Source organism: Rhinolophus sinicus, chromosome 10 (assembly GCF_057876585.1).
Source record: "Rhinolophus sinicus isolate RSI-liver-muscle chromosome 10, RSI-T2T, whole genome shotgun sequence".
Lineage (NCBI taxonomy): Eukaryota > Metazoa > Chordata > Mammalia > Chiroptera > Rhinolophidae > Rhinolophus > Rhinolophus sinicus.
In genome coordinates, this window is record NC_142510.1 from 3,439,279 (window position 1) to 3,452,962 (window position 13,684).

At 44.9% G+C, this 13,684-nt stretch overlaps 1 protein-coding gene across 1 annotated transcript in view; it reads right to left on the reverse strand.

Moving 5' to 3' along the window:
* Positions 1-13,684, reverse strand: part of VPS35L (VPS35 endosomal protein sorting factor like) — a 79,257-nt gene that overhangs the window by 30,338 nt on the left and 35,235 nt on the right. The window contains exons 15-19 of the mRNA XM_074323112.2: positions 7,159-7,205; positions 6,195-6,306; positions 5,578-5,694; positions 3,238-3,291; positions 549-629 (exon numbers count right to left, since the gene is read on the reverse strand). Of these exons, the coding sequence (XP_074179213.2) occupies positions 549-629; positions 3,238-3,291; positions 5,578-5,694; positions 6,195-6,306; positions 7,159-7,205 (411 nt within the window). The remainder of the gene's footprint in view (positions 1-548; positions 630-3,237; positions 3,292-5,577; positions 5,695-6,194; positions 6,307-7,158; positions 7,206-13,684) is intronic.

Consider the following 13,684-nt stretch of genomic DNA (forward strand, 5'->3'; position numbering starts at 1 on the left):
AAAGATTAATAAAAAATTCTCAGAACTTCATGACAAGCAGTGCTCCAAGGAAGGGCATTATAACACACTGCAATACACGTAGGGCATTTCCTTATTTAAAAGGATAGGTTTTTTCCATCAACATTTTACTATGAAAATGCAGAAACAAAGACAATTCAGAGAATAGATAACAAATGCCCATTTACTTTCCACTTAAATTTTAGAATGACTAACGTTTTGCCGTATTCGCTTTATCTCCTCACCTACCCAGCCAACGGTAGAATTTGTGAACACACAATCCACACACATTTAACTTTTTATTTGGAAATAATTCCAAACTTGCAGAAAAGCTGAAAGAACAGTACAGAAAACCCCCATATTGCCTTCACCCAAAGTCGCCCATTTTGAGAATTCTGCCATATTTGTTTTATTGTTCTCTCTCCGTAAGTCATATTTTTTTCTTAAACCATAAGACAGCAGACTGCATGTGTCATGTCCCTTACCCCTTAATACTTCACTTGTGTTTCCTGAGAATAACCGTGTGTAAATGAGCAGTGCAAACCTGTTACCTCAGGGTAGGAGTCTTCAAACGCACGATCTGGAGTCATGTGTTTGATGACATCTGCCAAAACAGTATTCACCTCTCGTTTCTAAGTGGGGAAAATCACAAACACCTATATTAGACACAGAACGGTAGTCGCTGACCATTTTTCTGGGGAGAAGGCCTATCATTTTCAGAATACAGCACACACCTTCTAGAAAACAGTTTCAAAAATTCTGCTGGCAATATTATAAGGGGGAAAAAATCCCACCTATATGGCAGCCCTAACACCCAGTCAGAACTGAAACACTGTTCTCAAAGGGTCGGTGGCTTTGCACTGCTCCTGCTTTCCCTGATAAAATCAGCCGTGGCATTTTCTGCCCACCTGTCCCAGACCCTCCCCAGGTGCTGCAGACCACAGTGAGGCATTCTGGGAAGAGCACAGACTTGTTCCCTACAAATCAGGTGACCCCATGCCCACCTCACTTTTGTTATCTGCGTCAGGGTCAGCCAACCACAGCCCAGATCCAATCTAATGCCTGTTTTTATACAGCCCGCGAGCTAGGAATGGTTTTTACACTCAAACCAAAAGAAGACAAGCATTTCGTAATGGGCACTGGAGATTCCAATTTCGGTATGCATGTACCGGCTTTACCCGCACGCAGCCACGCTCACTCACGTGCTGTCTGTAGCTGCTGTCATGCTGCAATGGCAGAGTCAGATACTTGTGACAGAGATCGGATGGGCCACAAAGCCTCAAATATTTACCATCTGGTCCGTTCTACCTAGAAAGTGCACTGATCCCCGGTCTCTATGACGGGAGCAGTGAACTCTCCTGTCAGGTTGCTCTGAGGCCGCGTGGCTTATAGGTAACGTGCCTGGCCCACGGGACATGTTATCTAAATAGTTGCCATTATGTTTACTCTCTCATTTAATGCTCATGAAATTCCCCGGCATGGGCATCATTACTCCCATTCTACAGATGAGGAAGTGGAAGTTCAGAGAAGTTCACTGACTTAGCCAGGGTCACACAGCAAAAAAAAAAATCAAAAAAAAAAATCTGACCATGGCATTAAAAGGAACCAAAGTTCCTTGGAGAAACAGCTGATTCCAAATCTGGGCTAAGAAATAAGCACAGGAGACTGGGCCATCTTAGAAAGCGAGGATAAACTCTGAGATGTCATGGGCTTCAAGAGCTCCTGTCGTAGGAACAAGCAGATACCGTGAATGGCTCAGGAGAAGCACCACACCACCACCCACGGGTCCAAAACGGCAGATTTGAAGTGGATTAAATCTCCAGAACTGACTGCCAATTTATAGGAAATACTGAAGGCAAAGCAGCATGGTGAACACCGCCACAAAGAATAACTGGCCAATCCAGACGGAAACGCCATTTCTTCAACATATAAATTATAGGGGGGGAAAAAGGGAAGGAAGGGCAGGGGTAGGGAGCGAGAACTTACAGATGAAAAGAACCCTAAGAAGTCTCATAATGTATGGACCTCACTTTAATCCTGACTGAACAAATAAACTGGAAAAAAAATTACGAGAGTTGGGGAAATCCGAATATTGACTAATTTTTAATGACATTAGAGCATTTTTCTTTTAGTTAGGATAACGTATTGGGATTTTATTTCAAAAAAGGGAATTCTTATATTTTACAGATCTGTGCAAAATGCAAACAGATTTTCATCAACTACGATGTCTGAGATTTGCTTCAAAATAATCCAGGGGTGGGGAGAAGGGCCAGGGACGTAAATGAAACAAGACTTGTCCTAAGTTGATCATTTCTGGGTGATGAGTATAAAAGAAATCCTATGTTTAAAAGTTCCATAATAAAACATAAAACAAACCTTGGACAAAAGATGTCTAACTAGTACGTTGCTTTGTACACCTGAAACTAATAAAAAATAACAAAAAAAATGAGACAAAAACAAAATCAACAGACTGACATTTTATACAATGCTCAGAATGAGGCAAAACCAATTTCTGGAATTACAGGCCAGGATGGTGGTTACCTTCAACTTCCTCCCACAGGCTGGGCGGCTGCTACGGGGAGGGGAGGGGAGGGGAGGGGAGGGGGTTGGGGAGGGCGGTACTTCCTACATCCTATGTTTTGATCTGAACCATGATGACCTGGGTGTACTTTGTGAAGATTTATCAGGCAGCATGCTTACGATGTACGTGCTTTTCTGTTCCACTTCAACTTTTAAAAGTTGATTAAAACAACTCTCTCACAATCGGATTTAAACCCAGTTACATGTACCTCCAAAGGCTCTGCCTTTTGACAAGCCCAGTATTTCCCAAACTGTGGTTCTCGTCTGGGCCTCGGGAAGGAAGGGGTTTTGTGTGCTTAGAAGATAATTACATGCAAGTTTGGGGAAGGCTGCTTACTAGACAACCATGAAAAGTCACAGCGCCCTTTAGCATAGAAATATCTAACGCATCTTATAGTGGAAAAAACTGCCTCCCCTTCCCACGCTTCACATGTGAATTTGGGTAGCACTTCCCAAATTCACATGTGAAGCGTGGAACCCTTCTGTTACGGCACACATATTAACGCTCCATCACACGACAGCATACAGGCCGCACTTTTATAAATGAAGAACAATTACCACTGTAAAATGCCCAAGCTAGACTTAGTGATGGTTACAAACATGGAAAAAAAAGAAAAATAGAATTCTTTCAAAAACAATACATACTACAGCCACACGTACCGTGAAATGCCTGCACGTGTACTCCACCCACACTTCGGCACAGTTAATGTAATCCTACAAAGAAAAAGTAAAAACGTCTTTACAGTAAGAACACCACGGCTGACCTTGGGGCAGAAGCTCATTATGCACAAATCCCTGCGAGGCCTGCGATGATTAAAAGAGTTGACAAGCGGTAGGAATTTCGAGAGAGTTCATCTACAGAAAACTCACCCACCAATGTATTTTAACTCCGAGAAGTGAGTTACAGAAAAACATCAGTTGCTTGAAACTAGTGAGACTTTCATTCCAGAATTGCTACCTGGGACAAGATGGGAGTCTGGGAAGCTCCCCAAGCTTAGAGAATGGGGAGGGGGGCTCAGAGCGAGAGGAGGGGTAACAGCAGGGTGTCCTCACCGCATCTCAGCAGATCTGGCTACAGATTCCAGCCGTGCCTAAAATGTGACTTTTTTTTTGCATGTTCTGAGGAAGAAAAACAGGCTTTCTGCCATTAAAAAATAAACCATTTGCCCCATAGAGGGGTGACGTGTATACGTTGGGAAAAGGTCAAGAAAGCACACAGGTTTCAGGTAAGGAATTGCGTGCTAGATTTGAGTAGGAAGGGGACCCATGGAGAAATGACGAGATGGCTACGCAAAGGACAGTGACGAACTTAGTAAGGCTGCCTGCCCAGGAAAACATTGAAATGGGGGGAGAAAAAAAAAAAAGTCAAGGAAAAATATAGTCTGCAAGTATACCTTTTCCGTTCTGACACTTGGGGAAAAAAGAAGAAAACGGGGAGGGAAAAACTGGTTATCCATTCACACCAGAAAATCCAGGAACATTCTAAGGTCTAGCTGGAAGGCTAAGGTCAACTTAATGAGGAGGGCTCCCTCACTCTGTTTCCGTCCTGTGAGGAAGGGAAAACCATCAACACGGGTTCTGATAGCAGGTTGCCTTGAAGTTCTGAGGTACAGGCACCACAGACCCAGAGATTGATTTAGGTATCCTCAGTAAGCTGTTTTAGTGAGCCTACCAGTTAGGTTAAATTTCAACAGCTGGAGTTGAGTGAGGATTTTGCTAAACCGAAACTCGGGATATGACTTTGCAATTGTTTCTAAATGATGTCACCATTCCCACTATGCTATTGAAAATGTGGGGATTAGCGAGGGGTTTATAACTGAGCTCATGTGAATAGTTCCCTCTCGAGACATGCGTCCTCCTTCAACCAGATGCTATATATCCATATTCAGTTATTCGCTCTGTTACGGACTGTTTTGTGCCCCCCCCAAAATGCCTACGATGACATCCTAGCCTCGAGTGTGATGGTGTGAGGATGCGGGGCCTTTGGGGGGTGATGAGGTCATAAGGGTAGGGCCCTCACCAAGGGGATCAGTGCCCTGGGGACCCCCAGAGAGCTCTCTGACTCCTTCTGCCACGTGAGGAGGGGAAGCTGGACGTCTGCAACCCAGACGAAGAGTCCTCACCAGAGGCCAACCCTGCCGGCAACCTGATTGCAGACCTTCAGCTTCCAGAACAATGAGAAACAAATTGCTGTTGTTTCCCAGTCACCGGTCTACCATGTTCTGTTACAGAAGCCTGATCAGACTGAGACACACCACCCACAGGAGAGGAACAGTGCAGGGTGTGGTGAAGGTTTGTCCAGCTGACCCTGCAGCCACCAAGACAGCCAATTCCAGCGTTTCCTACTGGAAGCCACGTAAATCGCTGCCATGCTGCCTGCGAGGACCGTGAGGCATGAAACCCAAACCTCCAACATCATGGCCATCGCTGCACCCATTACGGCACCAACAGCAGCTGAGCCACCTTCCCAAGGTCTCCTGCACTTGGAGTGCGGGGAGAAAGAGGCTCTCACTGCCCGGGTTCAAGGGACAGAAGCTGGAGGTCCCTTCTGCTAATTACTGGCTTGGCTGCTCAGCTCCAATTTAGGAATATCCTGCTAAGTTGGTATTTTCAAATCCAAACACTACAGACTACTGCATTTGGGACGCTGTTTGCTAAGTGACAGGTTGTCTCCTTCCCCAGTAAAATCTTTAAAAAATAAAAATGAAAAAAATAAAGTTTCAAATATGTATAATTTTGCACTTTTAGTACATCTTGTGGTCTCAAGAAGGAGATAGAGTTGGGACACAAAAATCAGAGAAATACACTTTCAAAGCTATCAGTTCTCCATTATAGGTTAACAAATAATAAAGCTAAAAGAAGTCAATTTCTTTTTAAAAAGCAATATGATTACTTAAAAGACAGTTTTTGAAAAACAAAAGCAATGTGATTGGTTACAAGACAGTTCAAAGCACCACTTGGACAAAAAGCAGCTGATCTCCGGTCAGAATGGTCACCCACCTGTGGATTCTTCAATTTAGTGATAACTTTCCAAGCTTCATTGAGAATCTGAAGTCGATCACCCTCGGGAGGATCGGCCAAGGCCAAGTTTAGTCCCAGTGAGCGAAAAAGGAGATGCTAAGAAAAACACCACACCATTACAACAGTGGAGATTTACATCGGGGCAATTTCAGGCTTCAGGCTGTAACATTTAGCTTGCCTCGGGGATAACCTGCCAACGCTCTCTCTGAAGTCCTACCACAGGCCTACACGCATTAGAAAGAGAAGCGGAGAATAAAGAGCTGGTTCCACGCACGGGTCTAAGCCCGGGGACGCACATTTCGCATAAATAACAAGTGAAGATGTCTTCTTAAAGACATGAAGCCAATCTCTTTCCTAAATACTTCACAGCGAGACAGTGCCACGGATTTAGGGCTCACGGGGCCTGACTTGCAGCAATTATATGTGCCCAACAATTCCAGGCTCTAACTCAGCTTCCGCGGTGTTCTTCAGTAACTGAACCTTTGCTGGCTGTCCTGTGGGCCCAAGCGGCCCGGACCCCGGACGCTCGCCCTCGAGAGCTATCGGGAAAATACTGCCCATTCGTTCTCCCGCTGAGCATGACGTCCAGAGCATACCTTGGGGAAACCGGACTCGTTGCACTCTTTAATCATGCCAATGAAATCCATGGACCTTGTGGCAATGAACTCAGCCCGGAAAGCTGACATCACGGAATTCAACAGCAAGGCACTGCAAGACACCCACGTCCCAGGTCAGCAGGGCGCCCCCTGAAGGAAGTCGCTTTAGTTTTAGGAAGTATGTCGCCAGGAAGGACGACTGACAGTCCTTTCATGGTAAGATTTTAAAAAGCTAGACTAAAAAGGCAACCTCTAGAGAGTAACATAGTGTCTTGTGCACATTGGGAACTTGCTAAATGTTGAACTTGATGGATGGATGGATGATGATGAATGGATAGATGACAGATAACGGATGGATGGATGGATGGATGGATGGATGGATGGATGGATGGATAGATGCATAGGTGGGAGGGCAGATGGATGGGTAGGTGGATGGGTGGATGGGTGATTAGATGGACAGGTAAATATGCAAGCCATCAAATCCATTTAAACAGAAATAAATTGAGCCTTCAAAAGGCTGGTGCACTAATAAAACTAAACATTCAGTAGCAATATTGATCCAGGCTGTAAATAAATATCCATCCATCTCTCTTATTAAAAGCGCTATTCTAGGACCTAGGGACATAGTCAGTTAGGGACATCTACCACCAAAAGGAGAGGCAGGAAGATGAGAGCTCATCCTGACCCAACTTCTTGTCACAGCCCCCTGGGGAAAGGACTGTTATTAAACCCATCTCACAGATAAGGAGACTGGGGTACAGAAGGTCAAGCAAGTACCACAGTTCACACAGCTAAGAAAAAGCAGAGCCAGGCATCTGAAGCCAGGCAGCTGGACTCGAGTTTCCTAACCGCCATGCTGTCCTGCCCCACTGCTGGCCCTCTTGCCCACGTAAGCATGCCAAGCTCAAAAAAAAAAAAAAAAGCAAACAACTCATGCCTTATGAATGAAGTTGAAAATACTTACTTGTTTCCTAGTTTTTTGCATCGCTCCATCATCTCGGTTAACAGAGTCTAATAAATTTTAGAAAATAATAACAATTATCAGGTTGGAAAACCTAAAGCAACATTTCTCACCGTGAGATTTCCAAAGTAATACTCAAATGTAACCGCGTGCCCATCTCATTAACTCTCAGTGTCTGGCAAGAATGGAAAGGAGGGGTGAATTCACTCCTACGGCGTTTCGTGTGACGGGTAAGAGCTGGGGCCCTGGCGTCAGGCACACCTGGGTTCAAATTCTGTCTCTTCAACTACCAGCAGCAAGACCTTGGGTCAGTCAGTCCATTTTGTTTAGCCTAGGTTTCCTCAGCGTTAGGCAGATGACACAGGGGGCACCATCCCACCTGCACGGTTACTACAGGATGATGAGCGAGGTACCAATGAGAACGGAACTTTACTCCCCACCTCTCCTATGACCCTCCCCCCACGTTCCTCCCCATTTCAGGAGGTGCCGGTGGGCTTCTCAGTAGAACAAATAACAAATACTGGGCCTGCGCTCGGTGCTCCCCCGCCCCTCACGGTGAGAAGTTCTTGGCATCCATGCTCTCATCTCACGACCACCCATAGGCAGGCTCTCTAGTCTCCCATTTCACAGGTGAGAAACCGAGCCTCAGAACAGGGCCCCAGGTGACTCAGCTAGCTGTGGCGAGCTGGACGCGCCACCTGGCATCGAGGGCCATACTCTCCACCACATTTCCTCTCCATAAATTTTGAAGCATATTTTCACCCCAAAAGGAAGTAAATGTTTTATTTGTTGGAATACAGTTAATGGCTTTGGAGCTATCTTAAGACAATGAGGTGTCTTTAAAAGCACTCCTGTTTTAAAAAAAAAAAATCAATGGAAGTATCCTCCAGGGCAGTGTTTGGGAAGGTTTTGAAGGGCACGGACAAGGTCACCCTTAGGACAAAAGAGCCATCTGGAAACTCACGCTGCACCAGGCACGGGGCCAAGTGCCTCCCACGCCTTCTCTTACTTATTCTTCAGGTACATTATCCCCACTTTACAGACACGGAAGCCAAACATCAGATTGGTTAAGCCATTTCCCAGTAAGTGGTGGAAATGAGATTTCTTTCGAAGTCTGGCCCCAAAGTCAAAAAATAAAACAAGTCTTCTTTACCGCGATTCCACCCTTTCCAGCTGTGTCCCTGGGTCCTAGCTGTTTCCTGAATAATTAAGGTGACAGCTGACTTTGGAGGGCACCCCCACCCCCAGTGCCCTGATTTTATTCAGATCTTTCTCTCTGCTCAACAAAAATCAGGTTGGGTTCTGTTATGGACTGAATTACGTCCCCCGCAAACTTGTAGGTTGAAGCCTAAGCCCTAATGTGACTGCGTTTGGAGACGGGGCTGTAAAGTAGGTAATTAATGTTAAGTGAGGCCTTAATCCAATAGGACTGGAGTCCTTATAAGAAGAGGAAAGGAGAGCAGGGATGCACAGCCACAGAGAAAAGACCAGGTGAGGACACAGTAAGAAGATGGAGGTCTGTAAGTCAAGGAGAAAGGCCACCCCAGAAACCAACGCTGCTGGCACCGTGATCTGGGACTTCCAGCCTCCAGACCTGTGAGAAATCAACTTCTGTTGTTGATAAGCCCCCCAGTCTATGGTATTCAGGCAGAGCAGCCCGAACACACTAGGCAAACTAACATGTCCGAACCAACCACATGTCTCATTCCCCCGCCAGTTGTGGTTTTAGCCATGGACACATGCCCCACTTCGAGCTGCTGAGATGGGGGCTTCAAGGAAAGATTTCTTTGTCCTTAAACAGGATCCCGAGGAACTGAAGACTCCCCATCTTTCCTTCTCTGGATGCAGCCATATCTGGACACAATGCCTAACTGGCTGCGGCCACCTTGCTGCTACCTGGGGATGGCAGAGCAGAGAGATGGACTGCACCTGCCTGGTCCAGAATCTGCACTTATTCTGAGACAGAACACAATGAGTTATTTTTCCAGGGCCAGTTAGGTGTTTGTTCCTTGCAACCAGAGGCATCCAATGGCTGATGTCGCAAATGGCTTCCCTAACAACTCAGGGGGGTCTTTCTATTGGAAAAGTCATCCTTGAAGAGCAATACCAAGGTGGTTTCTGGGAAAGGCTGACAAGGGATAGTCCGTATCGTTATCACATTCATACACCCCGACACACACACACACACACACACACATACACACAAACACACACACACACACACACTCATATCATGGAGCAAGCAACTTTCATGTACCAGCTGCTATTCCAGGTACTGGGGACAGAGCAGTGAGGAAACCAGACAGAAATCCATGCCCGCGTGGGGCTTATTCTGTCCCTAGACACACGCAGGGATGCGTACACACATACAGACACACACGGAAACATGCACAAACGAAGGAGACGTCTTGCCACCACTTCTAGCAAGGTGAGGTAGGGCAAATGCCGACACATGGACAAAACATTCTGGCCATGAAGACAAAACAAATACTTAAAATGCTCTCTTTTTATGAGAGATGAACGCATTAAAATGCAGCCAAGAATATAACTTAAAAAAGAAAAACCCAAAACCAAGGCTCTGTTGTCATACAGGAATACTCCTAAGTGTACAGGGGGCCAGATCCCAGGCAGGTCTGTTAGAGGTTATTAATTTCTTTTTTTTCTGAGAAATGACAGGATTGCTTGTCTTTGGCAAGAAGAAAAAGACGAACGACAGTTCAAACCAGACTGAGATCGAAACAAGCCTGTTGGCTGAGAGGAACCATCGAAAAACTTGCAACTCAGTGTCTCAGTTAGCAGAACACACATCTGAACAAGAAGAGTCATTGGGCCCCTACGTTCCATTGATTTATAATTTAATTGTTTGTATAATAGTTATAAAGACAAGAAAACTTACAAAAATAGCGGCATGCAGCAAGGTCAAGCTGAAGGCCCTTCCTCCCAACCCCCACTTCCTAGGGGTCTGCAGGGCCGTCACTGCAGTTAGTTCATCTTTGTGGACCTTTGTCTCTGCCCTTTGAATGTATAGCTTTCGGTGTCCAAAGCCTGTGTTTTTGTGCCTGATTTACAAAAATGGATAGTCTATCCCTATTGGGCTGCAACTTGCCTTTTTTATACTTGAGAATCTAGCATGGGCCTCCTTGCCCCATGTTCGCACACGCCTCGTAATTGTTAATGGCTGAGGAATCCATACCATAAATATAACATCGTTATTCAAGCTGCCCTACTTGATGCATTTTTCATTATAAACACAATACAGAAAAATAAAGAGGAAGGAACCCAAACAAAACACTAAAGAAAAACAAGCAAATCAAAAGGAAAGAGATCAAGAGAAGAAAAACACAGAATAAAAACCACCGAACAACAATTGACAAAATGTCAATAAGCACATCATATCTCAATAATGACTTTACATGTACGTGGACTAAACTGGAAAGCTTCTGCACAGTAAAGGAAGCCATCAATCCAACAAAAAGACATCCTACTGAACCAGAGAATGTATTCACAAATGATATAAGGGGTTGATATCCAAACTATGTACAGAACTCGTGCAACTCAACAACAACAAAAATAATCCAATCAAAAATGGGAGAAAACACGAAAAGACATTTCTCCAAAGAAGACATACATACATCAGGCCAACAGACAAATGAAAAGATGCTCAACGCCACTAATCATCAGGGAAACGCAAATAAAAACCACAATGAGATACCACCTCACACCTCTGAGGATGGTTATCATCAATCAATCACAAGTGCCGGCGAGGATGTGGAGAAAAGGGAACGCTGGTGCACTGTTGGTGGGATTGCAAATTGGTGCAGCCGCTATGGAAAACAGTACGGAGGTTCCTCAAAAAACTAAAAGTAGATCCACCATACAGCCCAGCAAGTCCATTTCTGGGTACTTATCTGAAGAAAATGAAAACACTCATTTGAAAAGATACACATACCCTTAGGTTCACTGCAGCATTATTTACAATAGCCAAGACATGGAAGCAACCTAAGTGTCCACTGATAGACGACTGGATAAGGAAGATGTGATGTATACATACATACATACATACACACACACACACACACACACACACACACACACACACACACAGAGAGAGAATGGAATATTACGTAGCAATAAAAAAGGATGAAATCTTCCCATTTGTGACAACATGGATGGACCCAGAAGGTATTACACTTCTCACCGCTTAGCAAAAAATCACATGGGATTCCATTATCAGACAAGGCTCACCCTTGGCATCGGGTGTCAGGCCTTTATTTTCTATACCTCCCACACCACGCCCAACAAACAAAAAGCTGCTGAAAATGAAAGTGATGCTAAACTTATCAAGAGGCTTTGTTTTCGTTGCCTAAAAGCAGGTCTTGGTAAATGGTTGCTTTTCTTCTGTGTAGACTATGCCTCAAATAGGGGGAATAGAGCCGTTTTCTACTTACTATAATTTTAATTGTATGAGGGCGAAAAAAACACACAACCTATCTTTAAACAACAACAAAAGAGCCTTTTTGAAACATCACTCCCCGATTTGGGGGTGGCTATGGGGGCTTGGATCTCAGTTTTGATTTGAAATTTCATATGTCAGATATTCACAGCTCAAGGCATTTCTCCTTCCTCTCCGCTGGAGGAAGGCTCTTCTTTTCCCCGTATCTCACTTGCCTGTCCTATATATCAGCAACTGCTGCAGCCAAACGTGACAATCCCCTACTTTGGGGACACGGCCTCTTAAAGACACACATGGCTGTAACCCTCCAGCTGACAGACCCCAGCCACTGTCGAAGCTTAAGGCTTCCCATTGTCAAAAGCATTTTCAATACCACCCTCCACACTGACATGAACTCTTCATTTTGAAAATGATTTTTTATTTTTTTTACAAGACACCACACATTGCTTAGTTGAGTGCCCTAAGAATCAGAGTTTATTATTATTCAGGTGACCTAATTTTTTTAATCACTTCCTCTGGTGCAATAATGATTTCCTCAAGTTTTACTCCCTAGGAAAGCTCTAGTCCCAGCTTCTGCCATCCTCTGAGATTACTGGTGCTTAAAATAAAAGGAAGAACGCCCTACGCCGTGTTCCTTTTGTTTTTCATCTGATTTTGCCTTTCATGACAATAAGGGGGAGTAAAACAATAAATGTTCTCATTTTCAAACACGTCAGGCCTGCCTGTGTGTGTGTGTCACTCAGCCGAAAGGTCGGGCGGCTCTGTCTACAGTCAAGTTCATGGTACTTCTTTCCAGAAGCCTGGGCCAGTGTGTGTTGACTGAGACGAGCCGGCACATTTCAGACAGACCAGTTCTACTGGCTTGACTGAAAACGCTTTTCCTTAACGGTATAAAACTCACCTGATGTACAAGGTGTCCGTATGGTCTCCTCATACTTCAGAATTTGGGAAAAGTAAAAATATAAGGAATGCCTTGTATTTGCTAAAAAGTTAGAAAACACAGGCCAAGAACATGTAAGAAGTGTCCACAGCCTCACCCTCCAGCAATGTTGTTTCCTATCTCCCGCCTTCTCTCACGCGGATGGATGTAAAAACCACGTTTGCGACCCTGCCGATGTGACAAATATTCAAGCACGATGCGTGGGGCACGCCCCTAAGCCTTGTAGACGGACTGTCGTGCTTGGTCCATGTAACAGACTAGAGAACAGGTATTGCTGCTGCTCCCGTGGGACAGATAAAGAAAGGCTCACAGTGGGTAGGGACACATGACTTGACTGACCTCTGCTTTATCCCAATGGCCGAAGCCAGATTGAGGCTCGGCTCCAGAGGACACACACACGACCACCTAGGACACATACAACAATGTGTGTAGCCCCCTTTGTTCACGCGCCCTGTACTGTGAACACCCTATGTCAGCACACACAGGGCACACGGGTCGCCATCCCTTTACATAGTCCCCTAACATTCCACTAAACACATATACCATCATTTACATATACCAGCCAGCCTCTGGTGGCTGTCCGCCATGTCGCACTAGCGTGACAAACCTACACATACTCATGTAGGTAGGTGTATGTACTTGTCCAATTATTTCCATGTGACATTCATTCTTAGAAATGGGATTGCTTAGTCAAAGTCACACCCTTTTTTCTTTTTCTTCAGGGTTGTCAGTATGTGTCTGCAGCTTCTGGGAAAAGGCGGGTGTGTCTGAATTTTGCTTTGCACTTTGTACCCTTGTTTTATAGCAAGGCCCCTTTTTCTCTTCCCCACAGAATAAATTCTCAACCATCAACGAGAAAACGAGAAGCTTCATCATTCACAGTTACGATGACAATCTGAACTGGTGTCCTACAGAAATTGCTGCTCAGTCTTGGGGAAGAAAATCAGTTAATTTCTGCTATGATTCTGACTTCATTTGTAATTCCTAACGATGCTTCAATTAGACAAAAAAAATCTTACAAAAGCAATCGCATATCTGAGTCCACTTTCCTTCTGCAAAAATGGAAGGATGTTACCTGTTCTACGGACGTTGTGCATGAAGGTGAGAGAAGAGGCGATGAAGCCCATTGGGCCTGG